This window comes from Periplaneta americana, chromosome 14, assembly GCF_040183065.1.
Source record: "Periplaneta americana isolate PAMFEO1 chromosome 14, P.americana_PAMFEO1_priV1, whole genome shotgun sequence".
Classification (NCBI taxonomy): domain Eukaryota; kingdom Metazoa; phylum Arthropoda; class Insecta; order Blattodea; family Blattidae; genus Periplaneta; species Periplaneta americana.
The window spans coordinates 95941302-95958693 of NC_091130.1; the positions used below are offsets into that span (position 1 = coordinate 95941302).

The 17392-nt window shown below is 33.8% G+C and overlaps 1 protein-coding gene across 4 annotated transcripts in view; it reads left to right on the forward strand.

Moving 5' to 3' along the window:
- Window positions 1–1576: 1576 nt before the first annotated feature.
- SelR (methionine sulfoxide reductase SelR) overlaps window positions 1577–17392 on the forward strand; it is a 113181-nt gene continuing 97365 nt past the window's right edge. For all 4 annotated transcript variants that reach the window (XR_011335935.1, XR_011335936.1, XM_069845816.1 and 1 more), the window contains exon 1: window positions 1577–1977. Coding sequence is in view for 2 of the 4 variants with exons in the window: in XM_069845816.1 (XP_069701917.1) it covers window positions 1880–1977 (98 nt within the window). In the remaining 2 variants the exon portion in view is untranslated. The remainder of the gene's footprint in view (window positions 1978–17392) is intronic.

The window sequence follows — 17392 nt, forward strand, 5'->3', positions numbered from 1 at the left end:
TATTGATGTATCATGTAGATATATTATACAACCAACTACAACATCGTCAGTTACATATTTCTAAGATTCAAATCTGCATATAAAAAATTAAATTATGGTTTATTTAACGACACTCGCAACTGCAGGGGTTATATCAGCATCGCCGGTGTGCCAGAATTTTGTCCCGCGCGATTCTTTTAAATGCCAGTAAATCTACTGACATGAGCCTGTCTCATTTAAACACACTTAAATGCCATCGACCTGGGCCGGGATCGAACCCGCAACTGACTCTGCATATCAAGCTTTGTTAATGCCATGCAGACAATATGGAACAGTGCACAGTTGAGCAGCGAGATCTGTGAAAATAAAAACCCTAAAAGCGTCGTAAGGTCGAAGGGATTCAGAAAAGGGTTGCGGCAGCCAAGGAAGTGTGTGACCTCATTATCACACACGCTAACACCCGATTTCAGTCCATAGATCATCTGATATTATCTTGTCTTCTGTGTCAAGAAAAATTTGAATGCTACAAAAGCTCATTTCCTGAAAATGACCTAAATGTATGTGTGAAGCTTTTTCCAATGTTCGATAAAGACAAACTAAAAACGGAACTCAACTTTTTTGTATCAGAGACAAGAATTCAGAAATATTAGTGCCGCAGTCAAGCTCTTGCAGTTTCTTCTGTCTGAGAACTTGCAGACCTCATTTTCAGAAGTTGTGAAACTACTATGCATAGCTATCACCATACCAATGACAACTTCCGAACCAGAACGTTGCTTTTCGTGTTTGAAGAGAGTAAAATCCTATCTTAGAAATACAATGAGAGAAGAGAGACTGACCGCATTAGCTATGTTTTCCATTGTAAAGACTATGTTAAACGACATATTGGATTTTAATAAGAAGATGATTCAAAAGTTTGCAACCTACAAGACAAGGTGCATGGAACTAATTTTTAAATAAGTTAAGTTGCATGGTTTATTTTTGTATGCAGCCCCCCTGAATTCAATACCCACGAGCCGCCACTGATAATAATACAGAATAAAATGCCCTAGATGGATACAAGCCTAGATCATAGAAGTATCTTCTATGATCTAGGGTAATATACAGTTGTGGCAAAAAAACCAGACCGATCCTTGTAAGGTGATTTCAGAGCCTTGTTCACTCCAGAACACGATAGACTGGTAACCAAGACTTTCGTGGTTCGAATCCTGCCTGGCAAGGAAACTTTTTTTTTTTTTTTTGTTCCTTATTCAATGTCATTCCCAATACTTTTCGATTGCTGGTAAAATTTATGTTCTTGGAATAATAAGTTAATGAATTACCGGTAGTAAAATATCGTTGCAATCGAAAAGTATTGGGACTAAATTTGAATAAGCAACAAAAAAAGTTTCCTTGCCAGGCAGGATTCGAACCACGATAATCTTAGTTACCAGTCTATCGTGCTCTGGAGTGAACAAGGCTCTGAAATCAGCTACAAGGGTCGGTTCGGTTTTTTTTGACACTGCTGTATATCTAAAAATCTAGTGGGACTTATGCTATATTTAGCGGTTTTTTAAAGCGTTTAGTGTATTTCTGCAAACTGGTGTTGGCAACACTAATGTCTAATATGATAAGGCGACATGTATGTGATCCGAAGTGTGGTTGCGGAAGGTGAAATATATTGCAGCATGTATAAAAATACTTATAGGCCTATTGATATCATTTCGATATTCTGGAACTTTTAAAGATCAAGAGTGTGTAACGCTTTTGGTTCTCGATTTAATTTATAAAGAAGTTGAGTATATGTGTGGGTGTAAAGGTCAAATATTTACCAAATACATAACATAAAAGGCATTGGAGACGTTTGTTTCTTGTTACGAAAGTATTTGATAAAATCTGCATAAACGAACTTACTGTGATCAATATGTCAGACGCCGAAAAAGAACAAACTAAAAAAGAAGAATTAAAGAAACGGTTAACACCGATGCAGTATCATGTTACCCAAGAAAAGGGTACAGAAAGGTATGTTGTAGCTAAGCCTACATTAATAATTAAGGATTTAGCAAGCAGGACATGTGAAATTTCGTTACTTTTGCAAGTGTTGTATTTAATATATAGTAGCCTATTTAAAAAGTAGCCTACGTTGAAATTAAAACATTTATAGGGGTTTCGTTATAGGCTAAGATTTAAGTCACGGTCGCATTTGTCGCGTTTTTCTACTCGTCTTCTAAAAGTGCGATAAACTTAAGTAGGCCTAAATGTGCAAAAATGCGAGAACTATATTGGACTTGTGAAAACTTCAGAAACCAAGATGATTATGGAGAAAATGAAATCAGAGATGTGTACCGTATGAACTAATTAGTTCTGTTGAATCTATATTCAAATGCACTGGTGAGAGAGGTACAAGAAAACTATGTTGCTCTTACCATTTGAAGACTTCGGAGATAAATAATGATAACCCACATATACAAATTTCATACGTTTTAATTTTCACTGCAAACACAAGAGGATTGCCATATTTTTCAAGCAGCATAGGCTAATCCAATAATGTAACATATTTACATAATTATTTTACCAAATCAAAGATAATGTGGCTTACAGGCTGTTAACAACCAGAAAAGATCAATTCCACTGTGACGGGTGTTACGTTCAGAAAGAGATTCTTCTAAATTTAAGTGGAATACAATAATTAATAAAATATTTATACTAGTTCTTTTGTACTCCAATGAATCTCCACTTCTTGCTTGTCAGACACAATTAATTATTTTTTTCTAACCATTATTTGTCAAGTGATATAAATGAAATAAACAATGTGACGGGTGTAACAGGAAAAAAACATCCATAAAATGATAACTCTGTGAAGTTCACAGAAGTAATTGTGTTACCTATTTTCAGTGAGAGGAAAGTTAAAGGAATCGAGTGATATAATGGATGTAATTAAAATATTAAGCCTTGCACTTACAATTCAATTAATTTTATGTGACGGGTGTTACTTGTGTGAAGAAATTTCACATTTTTTTTTTTGGTTCAAATCATAGAACACTTATTCTGAACATACATTTTTCGTAGTTCACTACATAGACTTAAGAGTACTGGTAGCCTAATATCAAGGGTAGACATACCTATGTTTTAAAAGTGTGCAATTTTTTTAAGTTAAATTTCACTTGGTACATTACAAATATGATGTTGACAGGTTCGAAATTGTACTTCTGACGCTTTAAAGTAAATTAATACAAACATTTAATAGAAAGAATAAAAAATACATCCATAAAATCAAAAGAGTGTGTCAAGAAAAACATCCGCTTTTGATATTAAACTGTTGTTCCTAACATAAATTTACTTTTTTGTATATATGCTCACTTAAACAAATGCTAAATGTAAATTTATAATTCTTACAATGTTTAGATTTAAGACCTCTCCTGGCACCACATTATCATAATCATCCTATCACATCATCGGGGTAATGTAACTCCACCTTCCAGGCGCCCCAACCTCAGAAGTGGGTTACAACTAAGCCACGGCCAGGAGAGAAGACCAGAAATGTCGAAAGACAACCTGGTGGCATTGGATTTAAAAAAAATAATAATAATTCTTACAATAGAATTTAATAAATTTTACTAAAACTCTAATTAAAACAAAAGGCTTAAGCAGCATCATACTCAGAGCTGTTTCAATTTTTACTCTTTGGACAGCTTTTCCTAGTGACTGGAATTTCGTACACAGGCGAATCACTGAAAATACTAGTGTTTATTAATGCAACTTTTCTTGCCCTGTAGTTTCGAACTTTCAGTTTTGTTTTATTTCTGTGAGCAGTAAGTTCATTTCTTGATAGCTTCTTTGTTTTCCTAAGCTTGTCCCTCTCTCTCTCTCTCCTTCTGCAAATAGTCTTCATACTTGTGTTGTTTGGGTAAAGGGAGATAAGTCATAAAAATGAGCTTGGAAATAAATGAAAATTAAACTTGGAACTCTTACTGAAAATAATTTTCTACACAAAACACATCAACTGCAAGTATTCTTTTCATTTTTGCACACTCACTTGTATACTGTTCTCCAACCAGGAGATCAACCGTGAAAGGAATGTGCTTACTATTGCCTCATCTATTGGAACTAAGTAGATAAATAATATTACCGTTATAACACCAGTTTAAAAACCATGCGCTCTCCTGCATATGTTATTTCCTGTATGAAGATATTAAAAGACCAGGAGATTAACTGTGATCTAATTTTGTAACTAGGGTAGTATCAATATGTCTGTATCAATGTTATGGTTTGTGCTGTGAGAGCTAGCCAATAGAGATAAGAGTACCCACGTGTGTGACCTTATGACATCAACATTCATTCACAGCATTACCCTCCTTCGTCTCATCCGGCGAAGACTTTCTCGTGGTTGGAGCACAGTAATTTAACTTGTGTGTTCATCTGAGGAACAAAATTCCATCTGCACAAAAAATTACTTATCCCCCCTTTACTCGAACACCACAGAATTTTATCTTTATTTAATTTTATTCACCTACAGCATTCAGCTTGGCTCTCAGCTGCTGATTTCCCTGTTCTGCAATTAAATATATATGGTGTCCAGCTATCTCAAAACGTTAAAATAATTAGCTGCATGCAGCTTTGTGTATCCTTAAAAATGCAGCAGCTCAATCTACATTTGTTATTTTTAAGTTATGCTAGTGGTTAATATCTTCAGTAATTCATTCCTTGTTAACTAAGCAAGAAATAATGTTACAGAATATAAAAGTAATATGATTAACTAAAATAGAATATAAGTACATTTACCTTTGTAGCCTATAATTTTTAAGTAAATCAGAACTTTCGACCAAACATTCAGCTTAATGTAAATTTGGTGGGAAATCTTTCAGGCAAGTAAGCTTTTGGAGGAAACAGGTATTGACGACTGTTGATAACTTAAAATTCAGTTTTACCAAAATTTGAAACCTATTTAATAATGTGTTGTGGGATCTACTTGCAATGAATCAAAATACAGAATTCCTGTGTTCTCCGTGCTCTAATTTTGTAACACCCGTCACAGTAAACCACTTGTTATTTTTAGTTTAAAAAAAATTAAAAACATACTGTACTTTTGGCATCATATTTCGACTTAGCTATAAAAAATTGGTGCCTTCAGGACAAAAACTGAGAGTAAGAGAGTAGGCCTAACATTAAGCATATTCCGTGACAGGTGTTACATAAAAACACTAATTTTTGAGATAGCAAATTTTTAAACTCACTGAAATTCAGAAAAGTAAATTGACACTGGTTTTAAAGTCTTCTCTTTCTGTTAATAGAATTACAACAGAGAACGGCCTTGTTTATTAATTTTAAGTTACGGTTTGGCAACAAACTGCCAAAGTAAATTTGACAGATCAAAAGTATACACTAAAAATATTCACTTCGGATGTGTGTAAAACAAAGATTAATTAAATAAATCGAACTTTTCTGCTAATTTCTAAAAATTTGAACTTTCTTGAAGAAAATGATATAAAGAACATATACTGAATACGAAATTTAATTTTAACTTCAATGTCCAACCTATCGTGGAATTGACCAAAACTGTCAATCTCAATTTTGAGGGTTGTCACTATTTATCCCCAAGATCTTCATTTATCAAAGCATATGTTCAGGAATGGATTTCAGACAGTTTTTTGCATTGTATTTACGTCCATGGTTTTCGTACATCTCTTCATAGCTAGAATAACTTATGGGACATGTAAAAAAATCTTAATAGTACTACAGAGTCTTAATTCGTAGTCACAGTGTACTTGAAATATAGAAGAGTTTTACAGTGTAAGCCACCGATGTGGATCAGTCGGTTAAGGCGCTTGCCTGCCGGTCTGAAGTTGCGTTTGGGCGCAGGTTCGATCCCCGTTTGGGCTGATTATGTGGTTGGGTTTTTTCCGATGTTTTCCCCAACCGTAATGTGAATGCAAGGTAATCTATGGCGAATCCTCGGCGTCATCTTGCCAAAATCTCGCTATCACTAATCTTATCGACGCTAAATAACCTAGTAGTTGATACAGCGTCGTTAAATAACCAACTAAAAAAAATTTACAGTGTACTAGTAGTAGGCTAGTTAGTATTGGTACTAATTAATACAAGACATAAATATTCATACAGCATTGTTGTTGTTGTTGTTGTTGTTTTCTAATGCCAGGCGTTTGACAATAAAGTCATTTGACCTCTTGCACTCCAATATTTTTCAAAGATATTATCATGACCAGCCACTGAAGCACAGATTTTGAGGTGTTCCGAATCCATTTCTTGGTTTGAGTTGCACAATGGACAGTTAAGGGACTGATATATTCCAATTCTATGCAGGTGTTTGGCCAAACAATCATGGCCTGTTGCCAATCTAAATGCAGCTACAGACGATTTTCGTGGTAAATCGGGAATTAACTGTGGATTTTGATGCAGAGAGTTCCATTTTTTCTCTTGGGGTTCATACAGAATTGTTAAATGTCATAAATTCACCTACAGAATAGAAAGCGTGAGAAATTAGGTACTTCCTTAATTTGGGCGTAAATGATCTTGTGTTTTGAGTTTGATTTTTTATATCCATAGGGAGGCTATTAGAAATTTGGGGTGCGCTTCCGAACAGGGGCAGCGGCATTTCCCCTAAGGTTAGTTCCCAGTTTAGGTGTGTGTGTGTATTAATCGAAAAAAATGTCATAAACATGCGTCCTATTCTCAAAATTTTCTAGCCCCTAATTTTCGATTAATACACACACACCTAAACTGGCCTCTAACCTTAGAGGAAATACCGCTGCCCCTGTTCGGAAGCACGCCTGAAATTTGTACTGCCATATAACGCACTCCTTTTTGATAGCACAATAGACTTGCCGATGGAATATGAAAGTCTTTTTTTTTATGCGTAAGTTATTTATGGTATGAACTGTTGAATTAGTTACAAAGTTTTCACGATTCTTATATACGAGAAAGATTATTAATGAAGAAATATACTGACAAGCCATGGGCATTATTTGTAGTTTTTTTAAATGTTACTACACAATTCCCTAGATTTGGCACCCACTATTATTCTAATAACTCTTTTTTGTAGTAGGAATATACTGTTACTATTAGGCCTATCTGTGGAATTTCCCCAGAATATTATTCCAAAACTCATTACCGAGTGGAAGTATGCAAATTATAGCTATTGTTTTTAAGGTATTGATATTTACTATATCTTGCATAGATCTAATTAATAGCAAAACATGCTGAATTTAGTTCAGGGGTAATTTCTTTAATACCGGTATGATTTTTCCAGTTTAACACATTATCGATTTGTAAGCCAAGAAATATGGTCACATATTTTGAAAGAATTGCTTCTGTTGAAGATTGGACTGTATTGGAGTTATTGGCTGTAATTACTATACTTGTGTCACCTACAAATAATATGGGATGACCTATATCTTTTATTGGGAGGCAAGATCATTTATGAACACTAGAAAAAGTAGAGGATGTTAATGAAATGTGCAGTGTTGAAGAAGATATTGAGCAATATATGTTCAGGAATGGATTTCAGACATTTGGTACAATTCATATACATTATGTTAATAAGTTAAGTGAACCAGTTCCTCTAATTTATTTAGTTAGCTACACAATATGCTGTAATAATTCCATTGCTTATTCTGTATCATCAGTGAGGATTTAGTTGCATTAATCTTGTGAAAACTGAAATTAGAAACTGCCTTTCAGTAAAAAGAATAGTACTCTGATAACAATAAATCTTGAAGGGCGTATTTGTAAAGAATCTGATTTCCCAAGTGCTTTCAGTTCGGAATGCTCATAAAAATATACGCATTTTATTGTGATATAAATTCAGCAGTAATAAAATTGATTATAAACGTAGGTCTAATGATTTACTTACATAAGATACCTATGTAGAGTATTGTAAGATGAGTTGAAAGTGACAGAAGGCCAAGAAAAAAATTAAATAATCCTTGTTTGTTTTTGCAAACTTTATTAATTTTAGCTTTCTGTAAAATTATTCAAAATGTTGCACAAGCTTTTTGCAGTTTACACAAATACAGCTTCTCATTTGTGCATTTTTGCGACAATTATTTATTTTCTACTTAAATCCTGTTAAAGGCCATAATGTAACATTATGAAATTATGACCACACTCGCATGTTTATTTTTTATAGTATTATAAAATTGAATAACCGGCGGCACTGGTAAAGGATTATGGTCCATTGTTCTTTGCACGTAGGCTATTTCATTTCTCCTTACTTGTGACCTACTGGGTCGCATTGTTTTTATGTGTTCTCCTAAAGATAGGTCACATGAAATAGGCTACTTTGCAGATATAAGTTAGCACTCAATATTTAGGACAAGTGAAGCACAAGAAATAATATTGGAGCCATTCCATGTGTAGGCTAATGGGTGTTACAATTTTACTCATATAAAGTTGAATATCAATTCTTGCCATCCTAATTCACTCGAGTATTAATTTATCTGATTACTGAAAAAGGAACCTAGAAATACAAACCATATAGGAGTCCCATAAAAAATAGCTGTAACTGATGTTACAATAAATGGAAGTGTTACCTCACTTTGTATCCATTTAGGCCTACTTAAAAAATCTGTTCACTTTGACCAATGGTGATTCTCATTTTTGATGAGCTGATGCAGGAGGTTTGAAAGAGGTGTGGTAAATATTGAACTCACAGAAATATTTAAATATGAAGAAACATTATTTAATATTCTTTGTAACGGATGTTACAAGTATGTACAAAACAGCAAGAGTATATAAATTTTTGTGTCAGGATGGAACTAATCAACATTCACAGTCTCCATTCCCTCCAGAACTAAAGATGGCTTCTTGTTTATTCACCTGATAGAATGTTGCAAATTTTGGCATTAGTAACTGAAACTCAGTTGCACACAGCTATGCAAACACTTAGCAAGAAAACAACACTGGCATTTTTTAAAAATTCTAATTTAATTATAAAATAAGACTTTAAGGTTCAAACTAATGTTCTTTAATTGAAAAAAAAAAAAAAACGCCATTAGGCCTATAAATATAAAAAAAAAAATTATTGGTGTTTTCCTCATTTCCTTGGAGTGGCTTATTGAAATAAACACCCAGTTTCCACAATGTTACTTTGTACGTGTGGCATTACGGTAGCCAGTACTGACATCACTAAACAAAAATCAATTAAAGAAGCAATGAGGTAGTTCCTTTCCCACTCCGCTTATGCATCTTCAACCGTCTTACCAGTCATACCAACATAACTTAGAAAGTTTCAGCTAGTGTAACACTCACACTATGCTTTGCATATACACATGCATACGAATCTGTGATAGGTTAGGTTTGGGTAGTTTAGGCTTTTGGTAATTCGTAGAAAACTTTGGTCAATATGTCGAAAATCATCGAGTATCAGTAACAGGTTAGGTTTGGTTTGTTCAGGTTTTTGTATGCCTAACAAAAGCATATAATTTGCAAGGCAAAACAAAAACCTCAACAAACCCAATCTAACCTGTTGCTGATCTTCGGTGTCATTGATGTCCATCATATTGCCCAATGTTCTCTGCCGAGTTACCAGGTTTCGTTATAGTGTGATGGGCCTATTAACTGCATCATTGTATATTCATTTTTCAAGAAACAAAACTGCCTTTTCATTTAATACATTTATGAGGCTGATAATGATTTTTTAAACTTGTTCAATATTACTCCTTAAAGAGCATAAAAATGTACTTCCATAATAGCAGTTTTAAACATTTTCAAACTGAACCTTTGGTACATATTGAAATCTGTGTCAAATTAGCTCGACTTTTTTATTGTATCAGTATCATATTAACCTTGCTTGACCCTACAACAAGAACAGTTAAATTAATTAAATTATCATCAATATTTAGTCTACTATGATCAGTTTATTTATTAAGGAATACGAATATGGTCCATAATTGAAGACTTCCCCAGAAAAAGGATGTACGAATAGCATCAAATTACTGAAATGTGTGACTTAGATTTAAAAAGTAATTTTGAAGCATTCATTTATAATACTAAATTATTACATTCTGTAGAAGAATAAACTTGTATCCTTGATTAGTCAAATGGTTGTGCTGGTAAATATAGGAGTAATGAAATATGCCCCTGAAATTATTTTCCTTTCTCCTGAAACAAGAATTGTTGTTTTGTTGGTTACATTCTTAGGGTGGGTCAGGGTAATTTGGGTATAAGTTAAAATTTATTGAATAAAACTTTATCTAATCTTCAAACACATTCCAATTTAATATATACTGTCTATTTCACAACTGCCTAGCATGGAATGATACAAATTTGCGTTGATCACACTGATACTGTTGGGTAAAAAAAAAAAAAAATGTGGTTTTTGTTTAATGGCTAGTTTGTGAAATGATCCATCACATTCAAAGTAATATTGTTGGGAAACCAGGTATGATACAGTTTGGTATGTGTAAATTACACATGTGTAGAACATGTTTTTACCTAATAAATAAATATATTATTAATAGTTTGTTAGTAAATTACAGTTTCCAGACTTGGGGTAATTTGGGTATAAGTTACAATTTATTGAATAAAATTTCACCTCGTCTTCAAACACGTGCCAATTTAATATATTGTTGGTTTACAAGCAAAACACATTGTCAAAAATATTACTTCTGAGAAAAAGGCGTATGTCATCAATTCAGACATCGGATTCTAGGGCAAATGCCTATTTTGTTTCTTTAGGAGAAAAGTAAAAATAATTATTAATATTTGTGTTTCATGGGAATTGAAAGGTATTCAAAGAGTTTTATAGTGCCCTAAAATGCCCTAAAACGGTTATTAGAGCCTAATTTGTTAATATTCGCCTAAAAATGCCTAACTCACTGTAAAGTTTCGCCTTTTACTCTTACTTTTTATAATTTATACATGCATTCACTGCGAAATTTAAGGCATTTAAAAAGTGGAAAGTTTGCTTCACACCGGCCATGAAACCATTGATAAAGGAAACAAAATGTTTTGAATCTCACGACACTCGCAATAGATTTCACCGAATTTAACATGTTTGGAGGCATAAATGCCGACAAAGAACCAACCTTAGTTTTGAAGCAGGCAACAATCACAACATGTGCTGCTACCGATTCAGAGATATACTATACTATAAAAATGACTGTTTTCGGTCTGAAACCGATTAGCTGTACTGTCCTTCAGAGTGTCATAAAATCACAATTTTTGGAGAAAGAGTGTTTTTGAAATATTTATGAAAAGTCGTAAAACTGCGAATTAGTAGGGTAAACCGCTACAAAATATTTAAAAGAATGGCCCTCCTAGTGTTAACACTACCAGGAAATGCAACAATAAGTGGAACTTTGTATTTTTGTCCAATTGAATCTCAATAACAACGGTTCATTTGAATGCTCGTTAACAGTTGCTCTTTCCCTCACCTTATTTGTGTTGAGAAGTTTTGAGCGGTAGGACGTTTTCCTGTGAAGTTTAACGCGATAATGCCGAAAAATATAAGTGCAAAATCTACATTGATCCGGCAATGGCTAACAGAATATTCAGAATTCACTTATGATGGAAAAATAATATTCTGCAAGATTTGTAGCAAACAGGTATGTAACAATAGTTGAAATATATAAATTCTATTAATTTTAATGAGTAGGCCTATAATATTTATACATTGACTGAGCTATCCTGAGGTATAATTCTTTTTAAGACCACTACACTTTAACCTTTTAAATTCCGATAGTTAAAGTATTTGCAGGTCATTAAAATTTTGATTGTTCGAACCCACTAACTTTGCGATAGAAATACGGCAATACAACAATTAGGATTTTATTTTAATTCAGTTTACTTTACATTTTTAGATTTCACAAGAAAAGAAGTGTCCCCTAAAGCAGCATGTGCAAGGAGCGGCTCATAAGGCTAAAGCTCAGCAGAAAAATCAACTGCAACAAACTTTACTAACACAGCCTACTTCATCCAATCTCAGCAGCAATTTCTATGCTGATTTAACCAGAGCGTTTGTTGCTGCTAACATTCCTTGGAATGCAATTGAAAATCCGGTTTTAAGACAGTTTTTACAAAAATACTGCAAACAAAATATCCCATCTGAGTCGACCCTAAGAAAAAATTACTTAGACAGAATATACAATGAAACTTTAGCTTCCATTCGGGAGGATATAGGTGATTCTTACATATGGATCTCTGTGGATGAAACCTCAGATCCTATGAATAGGTATATAGCAAATATGGTAGTAGGAAAACTTAGTCCTGATGGACCTTCGATTCCACACCTCGTATGTGTTAAGGAACTTTCGAAAGTGAATAGCCAAGCCATTGCTTATTTTGTAAATAAAGGCCTACAGTCTTTATACTCAGGTAATATAGACGATTCTAAAGTTCTGTTGTTTTGTACTGATGCTGCCTCATACATGGTTGCTGCAGCTCCACTTCTTAAAACATTTTATCCTAACCTCACGCATGTAACCTGTCTAGCACATGGCCTTCACAGGGTTTCTGAAACAATCCGGAATGAATTTCCTCTTGTCAATTCGTTTATTTCTAACACAAAAAAATGTTTTTGTAAAGCCCCATCCAGGATTTCAATATTCAGAGAGAACTTTCCAGATATCCCACTCCCACCTCAGCCGGTTGTTACACGATGGGGAACCTGGATTCAGTCAGTGGTGTATTATTCTAAGTATTTTAAAGAAGTGGTCACAGTTATTGATAAATTACCTGAAACTGATAGTGCAGCGTGTGTGAAAGATTGTCTGAATGACTCACGAGTGAAAAACGATATTGCCTACATAACATCAAACTTTTCTTTCATACCTGCAAGCATTGAACAATTAGAACGTGAAAAACAATCTCTTTGTAGCCAAATAGCAATAGTAAAGTAAGCTCACGTGAACATACATTCTGCTTTGGGCGAAACTGGGAAAAAAGTTAAAAATAAGTGGGACAACGTATTAAATAAGAATGTAGGATTTTCATTGTTGGAAAAAGTATCAAGAGTGATATCGGGGGAAAGTGTAAATGTTCCAGTAAGTATTGATGTTTCTATTGTACCTAATTTAAAATTTGCGCCTCTCACATCAGTTTCGGTTGAAAGAAGTTTTTCTGCTTTCAAAATGATTCTCAGTGACAAAAGGCAAAGGTTAACTGTGGAGAATTTAGAAAAAATTCTGGTGGTGTACTGTGCAGATAATTATAATAAAGTCTGAGCATGGAACTGAATTTCAATAACTTAAAATGAGTAATCTTGATATCAATAATCATTATTTCATTAGTTTCAATATATTAAATTTGTGCAGCTCTGTTTATAAATATAATATAGTATTCTTTTTTAATGTTTAAACATACTTTTTTGTGCGTATTTTAGTGTATAACTAAAAATTTCAGTGAAAGAAATAAGTATGATACCTTGATGTGCCTAAAATGCCTATTTTCATTAAAATAGAGCCTAATTTTACAAATTGTGAGCTTATTTTAGGCGCCTAAAACTGCAATTTTTAGTGCCTAAAAATCCGATGTCTAGTCATCATCATCATAATGTACATAATGTATGCAACCTATGTAAACTTAGAATGGAAAGTGAAATGCACATAACAAGAAACAACATACTTACTAAAAAAAATATTTTGAGAATTCAGTTTTGTCGAAAATATTCAACGGCTTTTCCTCAGAAATAATATTTTTTACTTAATATGATTTGCTTGTAACCTTTGGGGAGGCTGAGACGCAGATGGGAGGATAATATTAAAATGGATTTGAGGGAGGTGGGAAATGATGATAGAGGTTGGATTAATCTTGCACAGGATAGGGACTGATGGCGGGCTTATGTGAGGGCGGCAATGAACCTGAGGGTTCCTTAAAAACCATTTGTAAGTAAGTAAGTATGTTTTGCTTGTAAACTGATGATATATTGTATATTTCACAATTGCCTATCATGGAGTATTAAAAATTAGTGTTGATCACACTGATACTGCCTGGTAAAAAATAAACTGATTTTTATTTATCACTCTACGAAGTGACACATCGCTTTCGAAGCAATATTATTGGGAACCAGCTGTGATACAGTAATCAAATTCATGCATGTGTACATTACACATTTTTAGAATGTAAGGGGCGGTGGTACGATCATCCACTCCTCCTCTTTATCTTTCTTATATTGGCTGCTTTCGCCAGGTGGACGGCACATTGAAAAGATTGGGTGTGCGCAGTGGAAGACTTTTAGAAATGAATAGTGTGAATTTGTAAAACAAATATAATTAACAATAATAAGTAACAATGTACATAAATGAAAAATGAAATAACAATAAACATGAAATAGATGAGTGAAAATAGGACAAACTAATCTGAAATGATATCCCCAGGATATGTAAATCATGTAAGTATCACAAGGCTGAGGCCAACACACTTATAAGTGATTAAACCATCTAATATGGCCGTCTCTCGACCATCAGTGACTAACCTATTAACCATATGTTCATGAACCACTCTTTAAATATATATATATATATATATATATATATATATATATATATATGTATTAACTATCTGAGTATGAATCTGAACACAACACCCAGCCAGCACATTAACTTAATACATGATCCAGTCGACCATAGATACCACTCAGTTTGACTAACCAAACTAAAAATACATGTACACTCAATAAAGGACAATCTCTACCCAGCATAAGGCATTACATGACAGATCACTATACATTACCCATTGCACATATTGCTCACATAAACTGTGCAAATAGCACTAACACAAATCTCTGCACTTTACAAAATAAATACCCAACGGAGAGAGAGAGGGATGGAGACAGATGCACGTAATAAGTAACGGACGATAATTCCAATTTCAAGGATCATTTAAATAGCAACTAAACTCGACGCACATGATAAGAGAATAGCGGCGAAGGAAAGCAACAATCAAAATGGAGCAGGGAAAACACTAAAACCATATGTGAGACCGTAATCGCTGCCTTATCACTCTAACCGTCTCGGAACATGAACTCACATTTCAAATCATATCTCCTTACATAATTCCCAATACAATTTACCTCAAACACATGTATCTCACAAAAATGTTACTCGAAGCAAATACTAAAACTTGCCCCCAAGACGTATCACTAGCAAGCGATATTTCAAACTACGATCCACTAAAATCCCAAACACACACGACGCAATTTAACTACTCCACTGATCTATCTCCAGCACGTACAAAGCCCGAGTCACGTCTATATCTGCCGCGTACCAAAATGCTAAGTCTTGTTAAATGTTTCTGTCGCGTACGAGAGCTTGAATCTGAGCCAAGTGTTTCCGAATATCTCCCACGTATGAGAGCCTAAATCTTGTTAAGTGTATCTGCCGCGTACCGGAACCCAAATAACGTTCCGTGTATCTCCGTTAAAACAGGTAAACTCTCTCCCCCTCTATCCTCGTGAGACGTAATGAACCGGCCAATGGGATTATTTGGAAAGAACAAATGAAGGGATTGATAGCGCTATCTATTCTGTGACATCTGAGAGCGCTCTGACGGATGAAGTGATGTACTAGGTAAACGGCTGTGGTAGTAGGCACGGCTCAAGAACATGTTTTTAATAAAATAATGTAGCAGGCCTAATATATCATTAATATTCGAATGTAAGATTTCATGGTCGGCATCAATGGGGTTAGAGTTATCTGGGCCAATAGGCCATATAATAATGCAATTATACCCAAATTTCCCCATTCATGGGGTAAATTGAGTATAGTGAAACTTAGCGTTATATATAAGAAAAGCCTAACATACTTGGAAATGCAATAGAATCATTCTAGAAGGTTACATTATTAACATATAAAAAATGGCCGAAAAATTTTATCATGGTAACAGGCTATGGGTATATAAGCTTAAAAGGCTGTTTTTTATACCAAAATTACTCCAACCCACCCTATTCAATTGTAGAGTCACATTTGTAATGGATTTTTAATAAACTTATTTCTCATGTTATAAATAAAATTTATTATTAAAATTTGTAGAGCATTTATTCAACCTCATCTTCCTGAAGTTTGAAGTTTTTCTGCATTTTCTGTTACTGGTGTGACATTAAATGAAGACATAATATTCAAGACTATTTTGAAAGCAATATAGCCTACTCGCTTTTTGTCCTGAAAAATAGTGTTTTAAGGGTCTCATACATACAAAGACTTATTTGGAGGCAAGTTTTGGTCCAAGAGAACATTATAAGACCTCATTCAATGAATTTGGAATTCGAACTCTCTCTTCATTACATGTTTTTGCTAATATTATGTTCATATACGAATATTTACATGAATATGAGTCTAGTAATATGATACATTCTCATGAGACTAGAAATAACTATAACCTTACTGTTTCTAAATGTAGATTAGCCAAGGTTTGTAATAGTCATTTTTGTTGTGGTATGAGACTTTGTAATAAAATTCCTTTTAATATTAAAAATATTGATGATAGTAGAGTTTTAAAAACCAAAGTAAAAGATATGCTTTTTAGCAAAGACTTTACACAGTACAGGAATATATTGAATGCATTTCTAACTAATACTTTGTATGTAAATAGTTTTACCATTGATGAAGCGTATTGCAAGTTTATATTATTTAATTGATTTTAAGTAAGTAAAACAATCTCATTTTTACTGCAATATCTTCACATCTTAAATTATGTTTTAAATAAGGAATTATAGTTACAGTTATACTTTATAAAATATGAAATAATTACATTTACCATCTTATTGTCTATGAATAGCCTCTGTAGTTTAAGCATGATAAATTATGATCAGTGTTTTGTTTAGCTTCACTGCCTACTGTCTATCAAAACACCTGCTTATTTTAAGATTTTAAAGTCAATGAAACAAATTTCATTAATATTTAGAAACTGAAAATGGTTCATCACAGTTTTACTCACTGAAGTGGAAAGAATAGTAGTCCTATGTCGTGTGTACATTCTCGATTATCTAGCCCATTATCAGAAATCATGGAAACATTGTTAATTCTTGACAATAGTCATGTTACAGATGTGATGCACCAACATTTTCTCTCGATTAAAGGCTGGTTCACAATAATCCGGAAATGAGAATCAGAACAAAAACGGTAAAATTGTTAAAATGTGTACATTTAAATGTGAGCATTCACAATTAACGAAAAGCTTGCCGGAGCCCGGGATCGGGAACGGAGAGTTGGCCAAGTTTCAACTTTGGCGTTCACGTTTCCGATCACAGCCCACTAGATTCATTCTATTGCCATCTAAAAGCTATTTTGTCATCGTATATTTTGTAGCAAGAAGATCGTGACATAACCTATGCATTGTTTTGTTCTGTGCTGTGCATCATGGAGCAACTTTTATTTGATGAGATTCTAATATTGAATGTTAAGGAAAATCCTCACGTTTACGATAAGCGGCGCGCTTCATATAAAGATGAGAAAATGAAGGAGAATACGTGGCTTTCAATAGC